The 12914-nt window shown below is 40.3% G+C and overlaps 1 protein-coding gene across 4 annotated transcripts in view; it reads right to left on the bottom strand.

Moving 5' to 3' along the window:
* The window catches only part of esyt2b (extended synaptotagmin-like protein 2b), a 63455-nt gene extending 50892 nt beyond the window's left edge, over positions 1-12563 (bottom strand). For 2 of the 4 annotated variants that reach the window (XM_036125212.1, XM_036125214.1), the window contains exons 1-5: positions 11928-12563; positions 2738-2779; positions 2117-2251; positions 1748-1824; positions 931-1003 (exon numbers count right to left, since the gene is read on the bottom strand). In XM_036125212.1, the coding sequence (XP_035981105.1) occupies positions 931-1003; positions 1748-1824; positions 2117-2251; positions 2738-2779; positions 11928-12332 (732 nt within the window). In that variant the 5' untranslated portion in view covers positions 12333-12563. The remainder of the gene's footprint in view (positions 1-930; positions 1004-1747; positions 1825-2116; positions 2252-2737; positions 2780-11927) is intronic. The other 2 variants (XM_036125213.1, XM_036125215.1) reach the window with 1 other exon arrangement.
* Positions 12564-12914: the final 351 nt, after the last annotated feature.

The raw sequence follows: 12914 nt of genomic DNA, 5'->3' as shown, positions 1-12914 counted from the left end.
CCGCTGAAACGAATTCATTTCCCCCTATAGGGATGATAAAGTTTATCTTATCTACTTACATAATAATTGTATGATTTTTAAGGAAGTTTATGCACCAAACATCTCTTTCCACCATCTTCCATGCTTCAGACTCTCTTAACCTTACTAAAAGCCCTCCTCACTACTCCTAACATTTTGTTACTTTAGAAGCTCTCTGAAGGCCTAAGATGCTTTGTGAATAACTTTTATCTTACCGAGGTAAACTGAAAAATCTTAGAACTCGGGTTATTCTGAGACTTTTCCTAAATGACGCCACAAAGACCTACTTTGAGTCCTAAGAATCTTTGTGAATATGGGGACTGGTGATCATCTCAATGAGATGCTGTGGGGTGACCTGCAAGAAGCCCTTCAGCTGTGGAGTGACTTAACCCAACAAAACCCCTCAGATATCCCACTGATGAAAGCGAGAAATGGGGCAAACTTTCCTCAGACTGATGCCAGGGACAGGAAGATGGCTATAAAATGTGTTTCACTGAAGGAGGTAACACAAACTAAAAATATTCACATTTATTTCCCAGTCAGCAGACAAACTGAAAATGTTGTCAATATGTGAACACACAGTATTGACACCGTTTACTAAAGTAAAGGGAAATCTTTCACTATTCACTATTATTAATAAAGCTGATCTTTTATTGCCTTCCCCATGTTGTTATGTGTGTGAATGTTTCCCTAAAATAAATCTGGTTTTATATTCTTTGTAGAAAAGCCTTGTAAATAGGAGACGACAGGCCAGACCTCTGCTTCACATCTCTGTGTCCTTTTCTACCTGCTACCGTGTGCCTTTGGTCTGACAGCTGCTGCAGAGACCCAAACGCAAGAAAAAGAGAATGTAGCTCAACCAAAAAAAAAAAAGGAGAGCTATGAATGAACACCGAAAAGACTTTTCCTCACCTGGATGCTCTTGATCCCAGCTTTGCAGTAGTAGCGTTTAATGTCCACGTCAATCTCAGTGTTCCCAACGAAGCTGAGAGGCAGGAAAAAAAAAATCTATCAAGTTTCCATCACCTTTCATCACATTTCTTTCAGATCTTTATTTCCTCTGGGCTTTCATGTTACGCTATTCAAAAGAACTTCTTCAAACGCTACTTCAGAAACGTATGGAAACCGAGGACAGGCTTAACCGCCGCTAATGACCTTTAAAGGAATTTTCTCAAGACCATAAGTTGATTATCCTGTAATGTGGTGATTTCCAACATATTTTTATGACATGATCATGAGAAAAATAAAACTGATGTGAGACTCGTGTTCAGCATTTAGAGTCCTTGCAACGATGCCTACTACTAATGAGTCAGCTGTTTTACATTAGTGAAAACCAAACAACACAGTAAGAAACTTCCTTGACAGAACATACTCAGCTTTCATCAGTCTATGATGTGACTGTCTGGAGTTCTTGCAAAAAAAAAAAAAAAAATGTTTGCATGATTAATAGGAAAATTGACTTTTCAAGGTATTAATATACCTACATTTCAAAGCAGCTAGGTTTTGTACACATGCACACTCTCTAGGCTTATAAACTTGTTTCAGTGTCAAATAATGGATGAATATAGGACGGCATTTCATTTCTGTGATGCTGTGGGCCTATTTTGCTTGCTTGTTAGACCCCATTGTATCACAAGCTCAGGATATTTTAAACAAAACCCTGGTCATTAGCGTTTGGTGTAGGTCATTTTAGCGAGGGATGATATCTTGAGGAAAACGAACGACTCACCTGATCTGTAGGTCCATGACGATCTGCCTCCGATCCACATTTTCTGTATAAACCTTGACCCCGTTGATCCGGAGCGGCTAGAAAATAACAACAGCAACCATTATGGCAACCGCACCGCTCCTGCTGATTAACACTATGACAACACCCCCCTCCAACTCTCACACGCTTGGCACAAGGTCGGCCTGTTTTCCAACTCCCCACCCACCCATCCATGGAAACTATTCGTGACACTGGCCCTCTCTGTCGTGTGCTTTCGTGTCCGAGCAAGCCCCCCTAACACCCCCCCAGCTGTCAGACACCACCTGCTGACAGCAGACCTGTTTTGTAACCCCTGAAAAGACACACACCAGCAGTTTCTGTTGCACTCACTGTGTTTCCCATGTCGATCTTGCTGAAGCAGAAGGTGCTGAGGTGGGCGTGGCACTCCTTGACCGCCGGCTCGATGGTCTCGCGGAACAGCTTTTCCACAAACTGGCAGATGTACGGCCACATCTGCCTCACAGTCTGAGGGACGATATTGGGAGAAAAATCGCTTTTTTTTTAAGCGGAACTGCACGTGCAGGCTTTGTATGTGTTGCAGCAAGTGTCACGCTGCGAGTGACATATGGGTTTAAAATATTAAAAGCATGCTTCTATTTTAGGAAAGCAGGCTGAGAGTTATTCTCATCAATGTGGACGTCACAGCATGCAATTTTCATTCACCCCCCCCCTCCACCTCCACCTCCCAAAAACCCCTCGGCTATTTTAATATATAGTCATGCGTGATTGTGAATGCGCATCTTGGTTGTTGCCATGGGGATTCACAAAGGTTACTGCATGCTTTTCACACTGGTGTAGACGGCTGCATGTTTGAGTTGGTTTTGCTGCAGTGTGGCAGACCGAGTGAGGACAGGAAAGAGCAGCAGGGTAGCTGACTTCCAGTTTAGCCATCTTCATGAATAAAAAGACAAATAATGCTTTAGTGTAGAAAACAAGACATGATTATTTTACCTTGTTTAACCACTCCACCCGCTCTACATCTGGGAAATGGACCTACAGTAAAGAAAACAGAGGAGATAGTCATTTAAAAGAAACATTATGTTCTCATTTACAGATTCATAATCGAGTTTTGTGGTTCTGCTTGTCGGTGAGTTAATACATTGCCGCTACATATCTCAGCCCTTCTGTATGTTTTGATTCTTGAGCCTGTGCTCATTGATAGAGATGCACATGGACATTGGACGGTGACCAGAATCAACATGAATGGTTCTCATTGGGTTCTGACCAGTCAGGAACTATGAACGTGGATTTTTCGAACAGCTTACAACATAACCTGACTCTCGTCAGGTTATGATGGATGCAGTTCCACACATCCATCTGGAATCGCTGCCATTGGGAGGGATTTCAATACCACATAAAATAGACGAGCCAATCAGGATCGCTGGGAGGGATGTGACGTATCAGAGAAGCGGCTGTCTGGATTCAGACAACAATGGCGGCTCGCAGCGAGGAAGCAGGCGGTAACATTGATGCTGCTGTTTCATCAGTGTTGTCCAATCTACCGAATATTAATTATTTAAAAGAACACCAGAGAAGGCTTTTGTTTGTGGAAACGATGTTTTCGCCCATCTCCCGACCGGGTTTAGCAAGAGCTTGTAGCAAGTCAATAAAGATGACAGACAAGTGGTTTATCCAATCATATGCAAGGATTTTTGATAAGGCCCCTCCTTCTGAAATACATCTCCAATGGAGCGATTCCTGATAGATGTGTAAAGCTCTGAGGAAGAAAATCCATCTGGCCAGAGTCAGGTTAATCACAACACTCTTCAGTGTGGAAGTTGTTGTAGAGGTAAAGGATATTCAGAGTGAATAGATTTCAGTATCAGTGAAGTATTTAACGATGGAGACAATAAACGATTGGAAAAGAAATCTGTTTTCCTCAGGTGTCATGCAATCTGGTTTTGTTTATGTTTTTTGAGCTGGCTGGCCATTTCCTCCTCAAACTCTGCTCCACTCAATCTGCAACACCTGCTGCTGTTCAATAACCACCAAGCTGTTTCACCTGCCTTTCACAGCCAGTCAGCGGCAGATTGTCTCACTGCCTTCACGTTTGCTCCCCTGTCCCACCCTGGTTCTCTACTCCAGTGCATGTGTGCACCATCTGCCCTTCCTCCGTTCCTGACTGGATCAAGCGCTCGCTCTGCCCTCTCTGGGGGAATCATTGGCTGCATACTATGGTCACAACCAGGACTGCCTATGGTTAGTGAATTTGCCTTGCCCCTTTGGACTATTCCTGCCACCAGCCTCTCCAGTCATCATCTGCTTGGTAGACAGTGGATGGTACTGTTTTAGATCCCTCAGACATTCAGCATATTCCTATTTGTAGTAGTGTTTCCCATGTCTAACAATTCCACCCCCCTTCAGCACGTCTTGAGAATTTTGTGTTCATTGACCTAGCTCTGTATTTTAGATAAACAGCGGGCATAGCTGTGTTATCAGGGCTAATTGGTGTCATCTGGGCCCGGTGTCCCAGTATGAACGATTCCAGAAGGCCAGTCTTTCTGGATTTCTACTATGCGCTACTTCATTATTTGGTGTTTTACTCATGCATGTGTTTACGTACAAATGATTTACTGACTGACAACGTTAGTAGAAATGGTTTGGGGAGACGGATGTCTAAGGGTTTCTGTTCTTCACCTGTCCCCCCGCCCACCACCAGATCTCGGATACACGAAAGACAATGGATGGATGGGGAGTTCACTGGAAGACTAATCTTAGTTTCATCAAAGTGAAGTCACTAAGAGATTCAGAGATTTCTGAACAGGTAAGGCAATGCCATGTCCCAAACTCTTTAAAGAACACCACTTGAACAAGTTTGAACGATCTGTTTGAGATGCTTCGAGTTTTAAACCCAAAAGACAGGGGTGAATCAATGTGAGTGGCTCCCAGATTAGATATGACATGTGATGCAACTGCTGCAAGAGACAGCGCAATTTCTCATCACTCAGCCTTCATATCAAAGTACAGACAATAAAGTGCAGGGCAATAGGGAGCACAAAGTTTCAGCTAATATTTGAAATAAAAAATTGACCCACAGTTTAATAACACTGTCTGGGAGAGCTTTCAAGTTTAAGGACACTTATTATTCAGTGTATGATGTCCTTGTGGAAGTAGTGGTGCTGTACTTGAAAGACTTTGAGATCTTCGAACTACATTTATCACCATAGTCTTTATTCTATCATACAGGGCTATGCTTTCTGCGTTTAAAACCTTCTGTAGGAATCAGAAATGTACAGGCAAAAGCTGGTTAGAGTTAAAAGGAAGATGGGTGGAGATTAATACATGGCACTCTCAAAAGGAAACCTGGTTGAGTTTTCTTTAAGTGTAAACGTAAAATCACAGCCACAATGGCGTAGTTAAGATCAAAGCATATTCATGTGATAGAACGGTCCAGTGAAAAAACAAAACCCAGTTGGGATCTTTGGGCAAGATGTGAAAATTGGCATTCATGTCTTTCAGCGACCAATCTTACTGAACTTGGGCAGTTTTACAAAGAAAAATGGTTAAATGTAGTTTTAACATGTGCACAGCTGGTGTGATGTAGGATTCTGCATAAAATGCATGAAAAATGTGAGAAATGAGAGGGGTATGCATATATTTGCAAAAGCACTGTACTCTTCGCAAATCAATCAAGCACTGATATAAAAAAAATAAAACTCAAGCTGACTAGATGCATATCAAATTAACGCTACTGAAAAAACTCAGATGGAGACCAGAAATACAGCTGCAAACTGATCAAAGAAACAAAATCTGACAAAATGACCAAAATCACATTCACAATCGATCGCACTCATTAATAAGGTTGAGCAACCACTGCTAAATGCAAAAAAAAATAAAAAATTAAGAAAGACACACAAAGCAATCAGAGTGCAGAAACCAGTTAAAGAGGAGGAGCAGTGTTTATATAAATCATCGCAAAATTACCAGAAAAACGCATAAAGTGAAAGGATTTAAACCAGATGTTGAATGACAGTGAACTGAGACAGATATCTAGAATTTAAAAACACGAGTAAACAAGTGAAACACACGCATACTAATTTATCACAGACAGGGAGCTGCTTTTAATACAAAATCCTGCATATTGGCTTTTAAATCATGCGTTTTGGAAATGATTTCTCATCACGGTTCTATTATTAATTTTTTTGTGTGTGTTTAGCTTTCTTTGATTAAATCCAGTTTCTTTTCCACATTATCAGCAGCCATTAACAGCACTCCTGACTGGGTTTTAACATCCAATTTGAGGGTTTGTTACAGACAAATGCTCTCCGATGGATTTTATAGATCTTTACATTTGCTTTTGTTCACCTCCTCTTCAGTTTTTGAAGGTGTGTCTGCCTTCTTTATTCTTATACACATGTGTGCACTTTCAACAGACCTAAATAAAAAAGCAGTAAATCAAGTTTGTCTAATCAATGGGAGACAAACAAAGCAATGTTTTTTTCTTAACAGAAGTAAAGTCAAAAAGGAGAGTCAAATATCACCATTGTTTCAGGCCTACCTTGTCCTTTTTTTTAAATTGATTTACAAAATGCATTCATTTATTTAAAAAAAGGGAAAGTGGAAAAATGAACACATAAATTTGCATTATTATGTGCTCTGGTGTGAAAGTTGTCAAGACATTTAGGAATAATTATGATGGTTGACATTATTGATACAACACTGTGTCCATTAAGTTTCGATCAGTGCCGGTTCTTGTATCAACGAGGCCACGGCCAACGCCTCTTTTTGTGCCCTTAATCAAGCCTGTGAAAGAATCTGGGGTCGTGTTGATAATTCACTCCAAGTTTGATCCATCTACGTGAATATTGCAACTTTCACACTTTTCTCAATACAGCTGTAATGACGCCAAAAGGTAAACACTCAAAAAGTGGGCATGGTCCCATATTCTTAGCACAATATAAAGGGTTTATAGATCTTAAATTATTATTTAAAAAAATCCCCTTTCAGTCTAAAGAAATCCTGTTTTAGGTTTGACTAGATTTTGTTCTGTAGAAAATCCAACTCAGTCTCAATTCTTGGACTGCAAAATGTCCCTTTACTGTAGCAGCTAATAGGAATCTTGACTCAGATACCATCTTCCGTGTCAGACGCCTTTTAAATACCTTTCTGCTTTAATGAGCCCAAGCCCCTATTCATACTATTTTTAGCTCAGCGGAAAGACTCAGTTTCACTCGGAAATACACAGATCTGGGCTGTACGTAGTCCTAGGAGACATCAGTCGGTTGCACACAGAGGATTAAATCTGTGTCACAAAGACTTTAGGTTTGAGCGGAGAACAGCGTGGACTAGGATATAGGATCCCCCGGACAGAATGGCGCCCTTGATGGTGAGCCATTTTACCCGTGTCAAAAAGTTCCTCTGACTGAAAAAAAACGTTTATTAAAGGTCAAACACATTAAGCGACAGCAATTCTTCTTTATATTGTTAGCCTCCATCTGCCCCTCTTCTTCAGTCACAACCATTCTCTGCATATCCTCCACTGAATCCATAATTCTTGGTTCTTTTCCTCCTCCCTGGCTGCTCTATATGCAAAACCATTCGTTTAATCACAAAGAGCTGTTGGAAATCACAAAATCGTTGGCTATTGTATTCCGAGGATTGTGAATTCACACACCGTGTGTCAGTAATGCGTTCAGCCGGTTGGAGGGAGGCTCACTGCAGTGGATGCCTCCACCTGACCCAGATGACAGTTCCTAAGATGCTGAAGGCCTAAAGAGTGTGATGAAAGCAGCTCAGGAAGGGAAGACTGGGAATAGTGTGTAGATGGCAGTTCTTACCAAAATATTCAACAGTTGCATGATAGCCTAATATTGTGTGCCCTAAAACTAAATGTTTTTCATCGTTGACCCCCAGGTCCATAAATCCATCCTCCGTCAGCACGTCTACCTCCGTAACCATGGCTTAAAACATTCAGTGCATTTCCACTTTCCTGGTGGTTGTAATTCAGAGCTTTGGGTCTTAATGTCTTGCTTCTGTGCCCACATTTTCAATATCTTTCGCAGATTAGAGGAGCCGTAGCAGAACTCAATGACCTGGATGTGATTTTTCAATAAAAATCAAGAGGTTATGACGCTATAAAGCTTTTTCAGGAACATTTACTTTTATGCAGCATCTCTTCTACACAAGCATGGTTTAAACGACGAAGGACTGAGCATGTGAACTGTATATCGCTGGACGATAACTCATAAAACAACATATATTAATTGATATATGTATTTGGATGATAGAAAAAAAGGGTCAATTAAAAGGTTAATGGAATAACAGTTTTCCTTCCTTTTGCATTATAGCCATATAGGTTTATATTACAGTCATTACATCCTCCCAACCGATCACAACGCAGACCCAGGAACCAAGCTCCGCCCCCTTCAAATAGATCAGAGAGAGTTTAAAAACTTGCAGTTGTGGTAAAACGTTAGTGGAATAAAGGGCTGAGTTTTAATTCAGTGTTTGTGTGTTCTTTATCTAAAAATAAGTCGCTAATCAACAGCATAAAATGACCAGGGCTGCACTTAAATATATGTTTTGAATTTGTTGATAATTATAGATATCCATCAATGCGATTTCTATTTTATCTATATGATTTTTTTATATATCGTCCAGCCCTAGAGCTGTATTAAAATAAAACTGTAATTTAGGAGATTAAGGGTATAAAATATGGGAGCTCTTTGTTTACAAAAGTAATGCCAATTTCTAAAATTTTAATGCATAACTAGTAAAAAAAAAAAAAAGTAAAAGAATCAACTTCCTATTGGATCTATTGGTGTAAGAGCAGTTTAATATTCTGGAGCAGCTCGTAAACCAAAGTGCAAGGTGTGATGTGATTTCCAATGATGATGCACAGCAGTCACATGTAGGACCAGGCAATGTTCTCTCTATAATAGATCCCACACTTTGCAGAGAAGAGTGCTTTATTTCATTAAGTGGGTCTCCTCCGTCTAAGTCCTCCACCCTCATATAATAGCATCTTCAGCCATATCTCAGCAAAAAGTGCTTTTAACTGTTCTTACAGCGCGCCATTCCACTGACAAAGCGTCCCGTGAGCCTTTTGACACAGAGGGTCTTAATTGGCTACTTGATTTGCACGTTGGGCTTCAATCTATGGAAAATCCATGACCAGTTTACTTTGAGCAACAGCGTCTGAATGACTTCACCGTTGACCCGTGTGGTACTCCAGCCGTAGCATGGCAGACGAGAGGACCCTGCAGAAGATAGTGACGGGAGCAGAATGGGTAATCAGGATGTCCCTATCCTCTGTTCAGGATGTGTTTCTAAAATGTTCCATGAAAAGAATCTGAATCTTGTCAGAAACTTCTTACAGCCTCTACCTGAACTAAATGAACTCCTATCGTCAGGTAAAGTAGTGTAGCATTAAAAGTGGAGCCACCAGCCTTGAAGTGGTTTGAATGTTTGTCCTTATTTTTAATTATTTTAAATCCATTTTCTGTTTTTCTTTATTTAATAGTCTTTCACACTAATCCGTTGAAGATCCAGCGACTTTCTCGTCTCCCTTGCTTGGTATCACTTGATTTTACCGAGGTTTAAAACAAAGTTCTGATTTTCAAAAGCCTCTAAAATCTTACATTATGCCATTACTACAGATTAATTTTTGAAAGGGAAGCCAGAAAAAAAAAGTGACTGGAGTTATTTTTCACGTTATGAAGCATGGTGCAACACGCCTTTGCCCCTCACGTTTCACGCACTCTGCCAGTCAGCTGGAAAAAAGAAGGCTACCCTGGCTTTAAAGAAGAGGAAACTTGAAAGCTTGGAAATGTTTCCACTCAGAAACAAACAACAAAAAAAACAAACAAGGGCAGTCGTTTTGAGGAAACTAAATGAGCGGTTACTAAAGTAATGCCATTTTTAACCCACAGTGATTAAGGTTCAGGCTGCATGTCTGTTAAGCAGCTGACTGCAGGGAACTGACCCTCACTGACTAATCAGCTAATATCAAAAGTGATATACTTGTATAAAATACCAGAAAGTCTGTTATTCTGCACCATATGCACTTGTGGGGTACAACAAATAGCATGTATTAGTTCTATACTTTTCTCATATTTTTCTCACTTTGTATCAAAAACACAATAAATAATGTAGTGGATTAAAGTTATCACTACAATAGTCAGTAGGTTACATGATTTTAGTAACAGTAGGAGGAATAATCATTGCCACACACACACACACACACACACATATATATATATATATATATATATATATATATATATATATATATATATATATATATATATATATATATATATATATATATATATAATGTGTGTGTGTGTGGGAAAAGTCATAAAACAGAGATATCTGACAGACCTGGAGTGAAACTTGGATATTTTTTTTTCAAAACTGAATGATATAAAGCAAAAACACAATATCTAACATAGTTACCACTAACCAAGACATCTAAAATGAAAATATATAACCTGATCACATTGATTTTCTTTAAACAAAAACGTAGAGTGATTGTGGTTTAGTCAGGGATCATAACTTTCAAAGTTCATAAGAGCTAAGTAGCCCGAACAGGGATGACAATTTAAATAAACGTAAATGTTAAAATGTTTTTGGAAATCAATACAAAATTATGTTGAATTGTACGCAAGCTCTGAGCATTTTCTATAACTATTCATCTCTATAATTCATAAAAATGTTTAACAGTTTTATATATAAATGATAAATGATAAAGGTTTAGGTGCATCGGTAAAAGCCGATGTGTTTATGAATACAAAATTAGAGAATGTAGAGAAGAAATGGCAATGTGTACGTATGAGATAGAGGTGCAAATCAAGCCAGGGTCAATAGGAGATATCACTGAATGATACAATCACAGGACTTTAGAGAAGGAAAAGAACGAAGACAAACAAAATAGGGCCATAAACTGAACCCTGGGGAACTACATGCATAAGAAAGACCAACGATAATATGAAGTTTCCTTTTGCAATAGAAATTCTTTAATCCAGCTTTGAACCTGTAAACTTTAAAAGTAGGTGCTGGTGATGCTGGCTCATTGCAACTTTGTACTGTTAAAATGTTTGTTGTTTGGTACAAATGGACCCATCTGCTGTGGGACATTTTATGCCATGCGTCAATTTTTATCGACCAAGGTGACCCTTGGACAACTAATGGTTTTAAACAATTTGCTACATTATAATTAGTCTAAAATAAAGATTGTTGTTAGATGAGTCTAATAAATAACATCTACCAGAGGGGGGATGCTTAGAGTTAGTTTTTTTTTAATCGTGGGGTCTTAAACTGTCAAACTTAATTGGACTCAACCGGAATCAGAACCAAAATCTGTGGGAAAAAGTAATACAACATTTCGACAACAATAATGCAGTCAATTTGCTGATTGGTTGCATTTTCTGTGACTTTGCATTTCCACTTTAAAAAAAAACGCAAAGAAAAAAAATCAATAGAGGTTTATGTACTGGTTCATTTAGAGGTATGAAAGCAAACAATGAAATGACAAATATGTAGCCATGTATTAAATCGACAAATTGACAAATAGCACATGAGGGATTTCACTCAATCATCTAAAATGATTGCATAGAGGAAACCAGCAACATGGCACAAGAAAAAAAATATAGACCCAACAACAGAACCCTGTGGAACTCCATGCATCATTGTCCCTGAAGGTTGTCAGATGTTTGGTTTTGCAACAGAAATTCTTTAACCGGATTTTGAAACCCAAGAACACATAGTACACTTTAAGATACCAATAACCAGTATATTTATAATCTATTATGACGTTATAAACCTGAGATCCTGTGTCTCTATAGTTGATCTTCAAACACGAACACATACGATCTCACAGAAATGGGATGAAGCAGGGCTAGTAAATCTGCATGGATCCTAAAATAACAGGGACTAGGCGGGCGCGTTTCCCTCCCAGCCTGGTGTCTGGTGGACCATTGTACCGTTCCGTTTTTAGATTGGGGCCGGGGTCTCATGTCACAGTCGAGGGGGGGGGAACAGCTGTCTCATCGCGGCTTTACAGCTCAAACCTGCTACGCCTGATCTGGTCACATGACGGTTTATTTTCCTAGAAACTCAAGACATTTGGTTCACGGGAATTGCGCACACGCTTCCGAGTAAAAGCGACCCTGTCGTTTATTAGTGGCTTATGTCTTCTTACCCATGGCGGTAAATCAGAGGTGGTCAGGCGCTGCTGGGCACTTCGCTCCTCCTCTTGGTCAAAGAAAGCAAGCGCTCGGCTCAGCCGGCTCAGCTTCTCTCCTGCGTTTCTCCTCCAGCAGAAAAAGATAAAAAGTCCAATCAGCAGCCAGCTGAAGCTGAACTCGAAATAGCCCAGGGCGTAAATGGGGAAAATGATCACGAAAGTCTTCACGAAGTGGACCCATGTGTGGGTGAGCTCGCTGCTGGAACGCAGCGGGGAGTCGTCGTGGGGTGCGCTCACGGGCGAGGGATGGGGAAAGTTGGACGCAGGCTGGGTGGTGTGTCCGTTCTCCTTCGGTGTCGCAGGGCTCGCATTGTTCGAGTGGGCTCCTCCGCGCACAGCTGTCATGCTGTCTCCTGACATGTCTCTTGTCCTCGAACTGCCGGAGTGCGGGGTTAGGTCCAAGGATACACTTCCATGCGCTTCACGTCGGCTCACCTGCGCACCCTCCCATGGTCCTCCGAGGCTGCGCTGGCATCTGCTTTATTAGTTTTCAGTGAGAGCCGCTTGCAAAGAGAAAAAAAAAAAAAAAAAAAAAAAAAAAAAAAGCATGCCTGTACTGTCCACTGTTCACCTCACCCTGCCTACACGGGGTGGGAATAAACATTACCAAGAACAGACAGGGCTCGTGTTGCGCTATAGGAATACTAAAAAAAAAAACTGAGAAACAGCTCCATCTGGTGTTCAACGCTAGTAATTGAAGCTGTTTTTTGTTTAAACATGGGGAAGTGGGTCAAGATCTATGGGTCAAGATGAGATTTCTTGTGTCTCAACTTTTTGCCACACGAATTTGAAAATCATAAAAGATCACGCGGGTAAATAAAAAAGGGTTTTTATCGCGATTGATTCATTTTGTGAGGGAAAATGCTATCCAAATCTACCTGGCTCTGAATAAGCAATTGACCAAGTTATAACCAATTCTGCCATCCCGACGATGGCGGTTGT

Source organism: Fundulus heteroclitus, chromosome 21 (assembly GCF_011125445.2).
Source record: "Fundulus heteroclitus isolate FHET01 chromosome 21, MU-UCD_Fhet_4.1, whole genome shotgun sequence".
Classification (NCBI taxonomy): domain Eukaryota; kingdom Metazoa; phylum Chordata; class Actinopteri; order Cyprinodontiformes; family Fundulidae; genus Fundulus; species Fundulus heteroclitus.
This window is presented reverse-complemented; position numbering and strand designations above follow the sequence as displayed.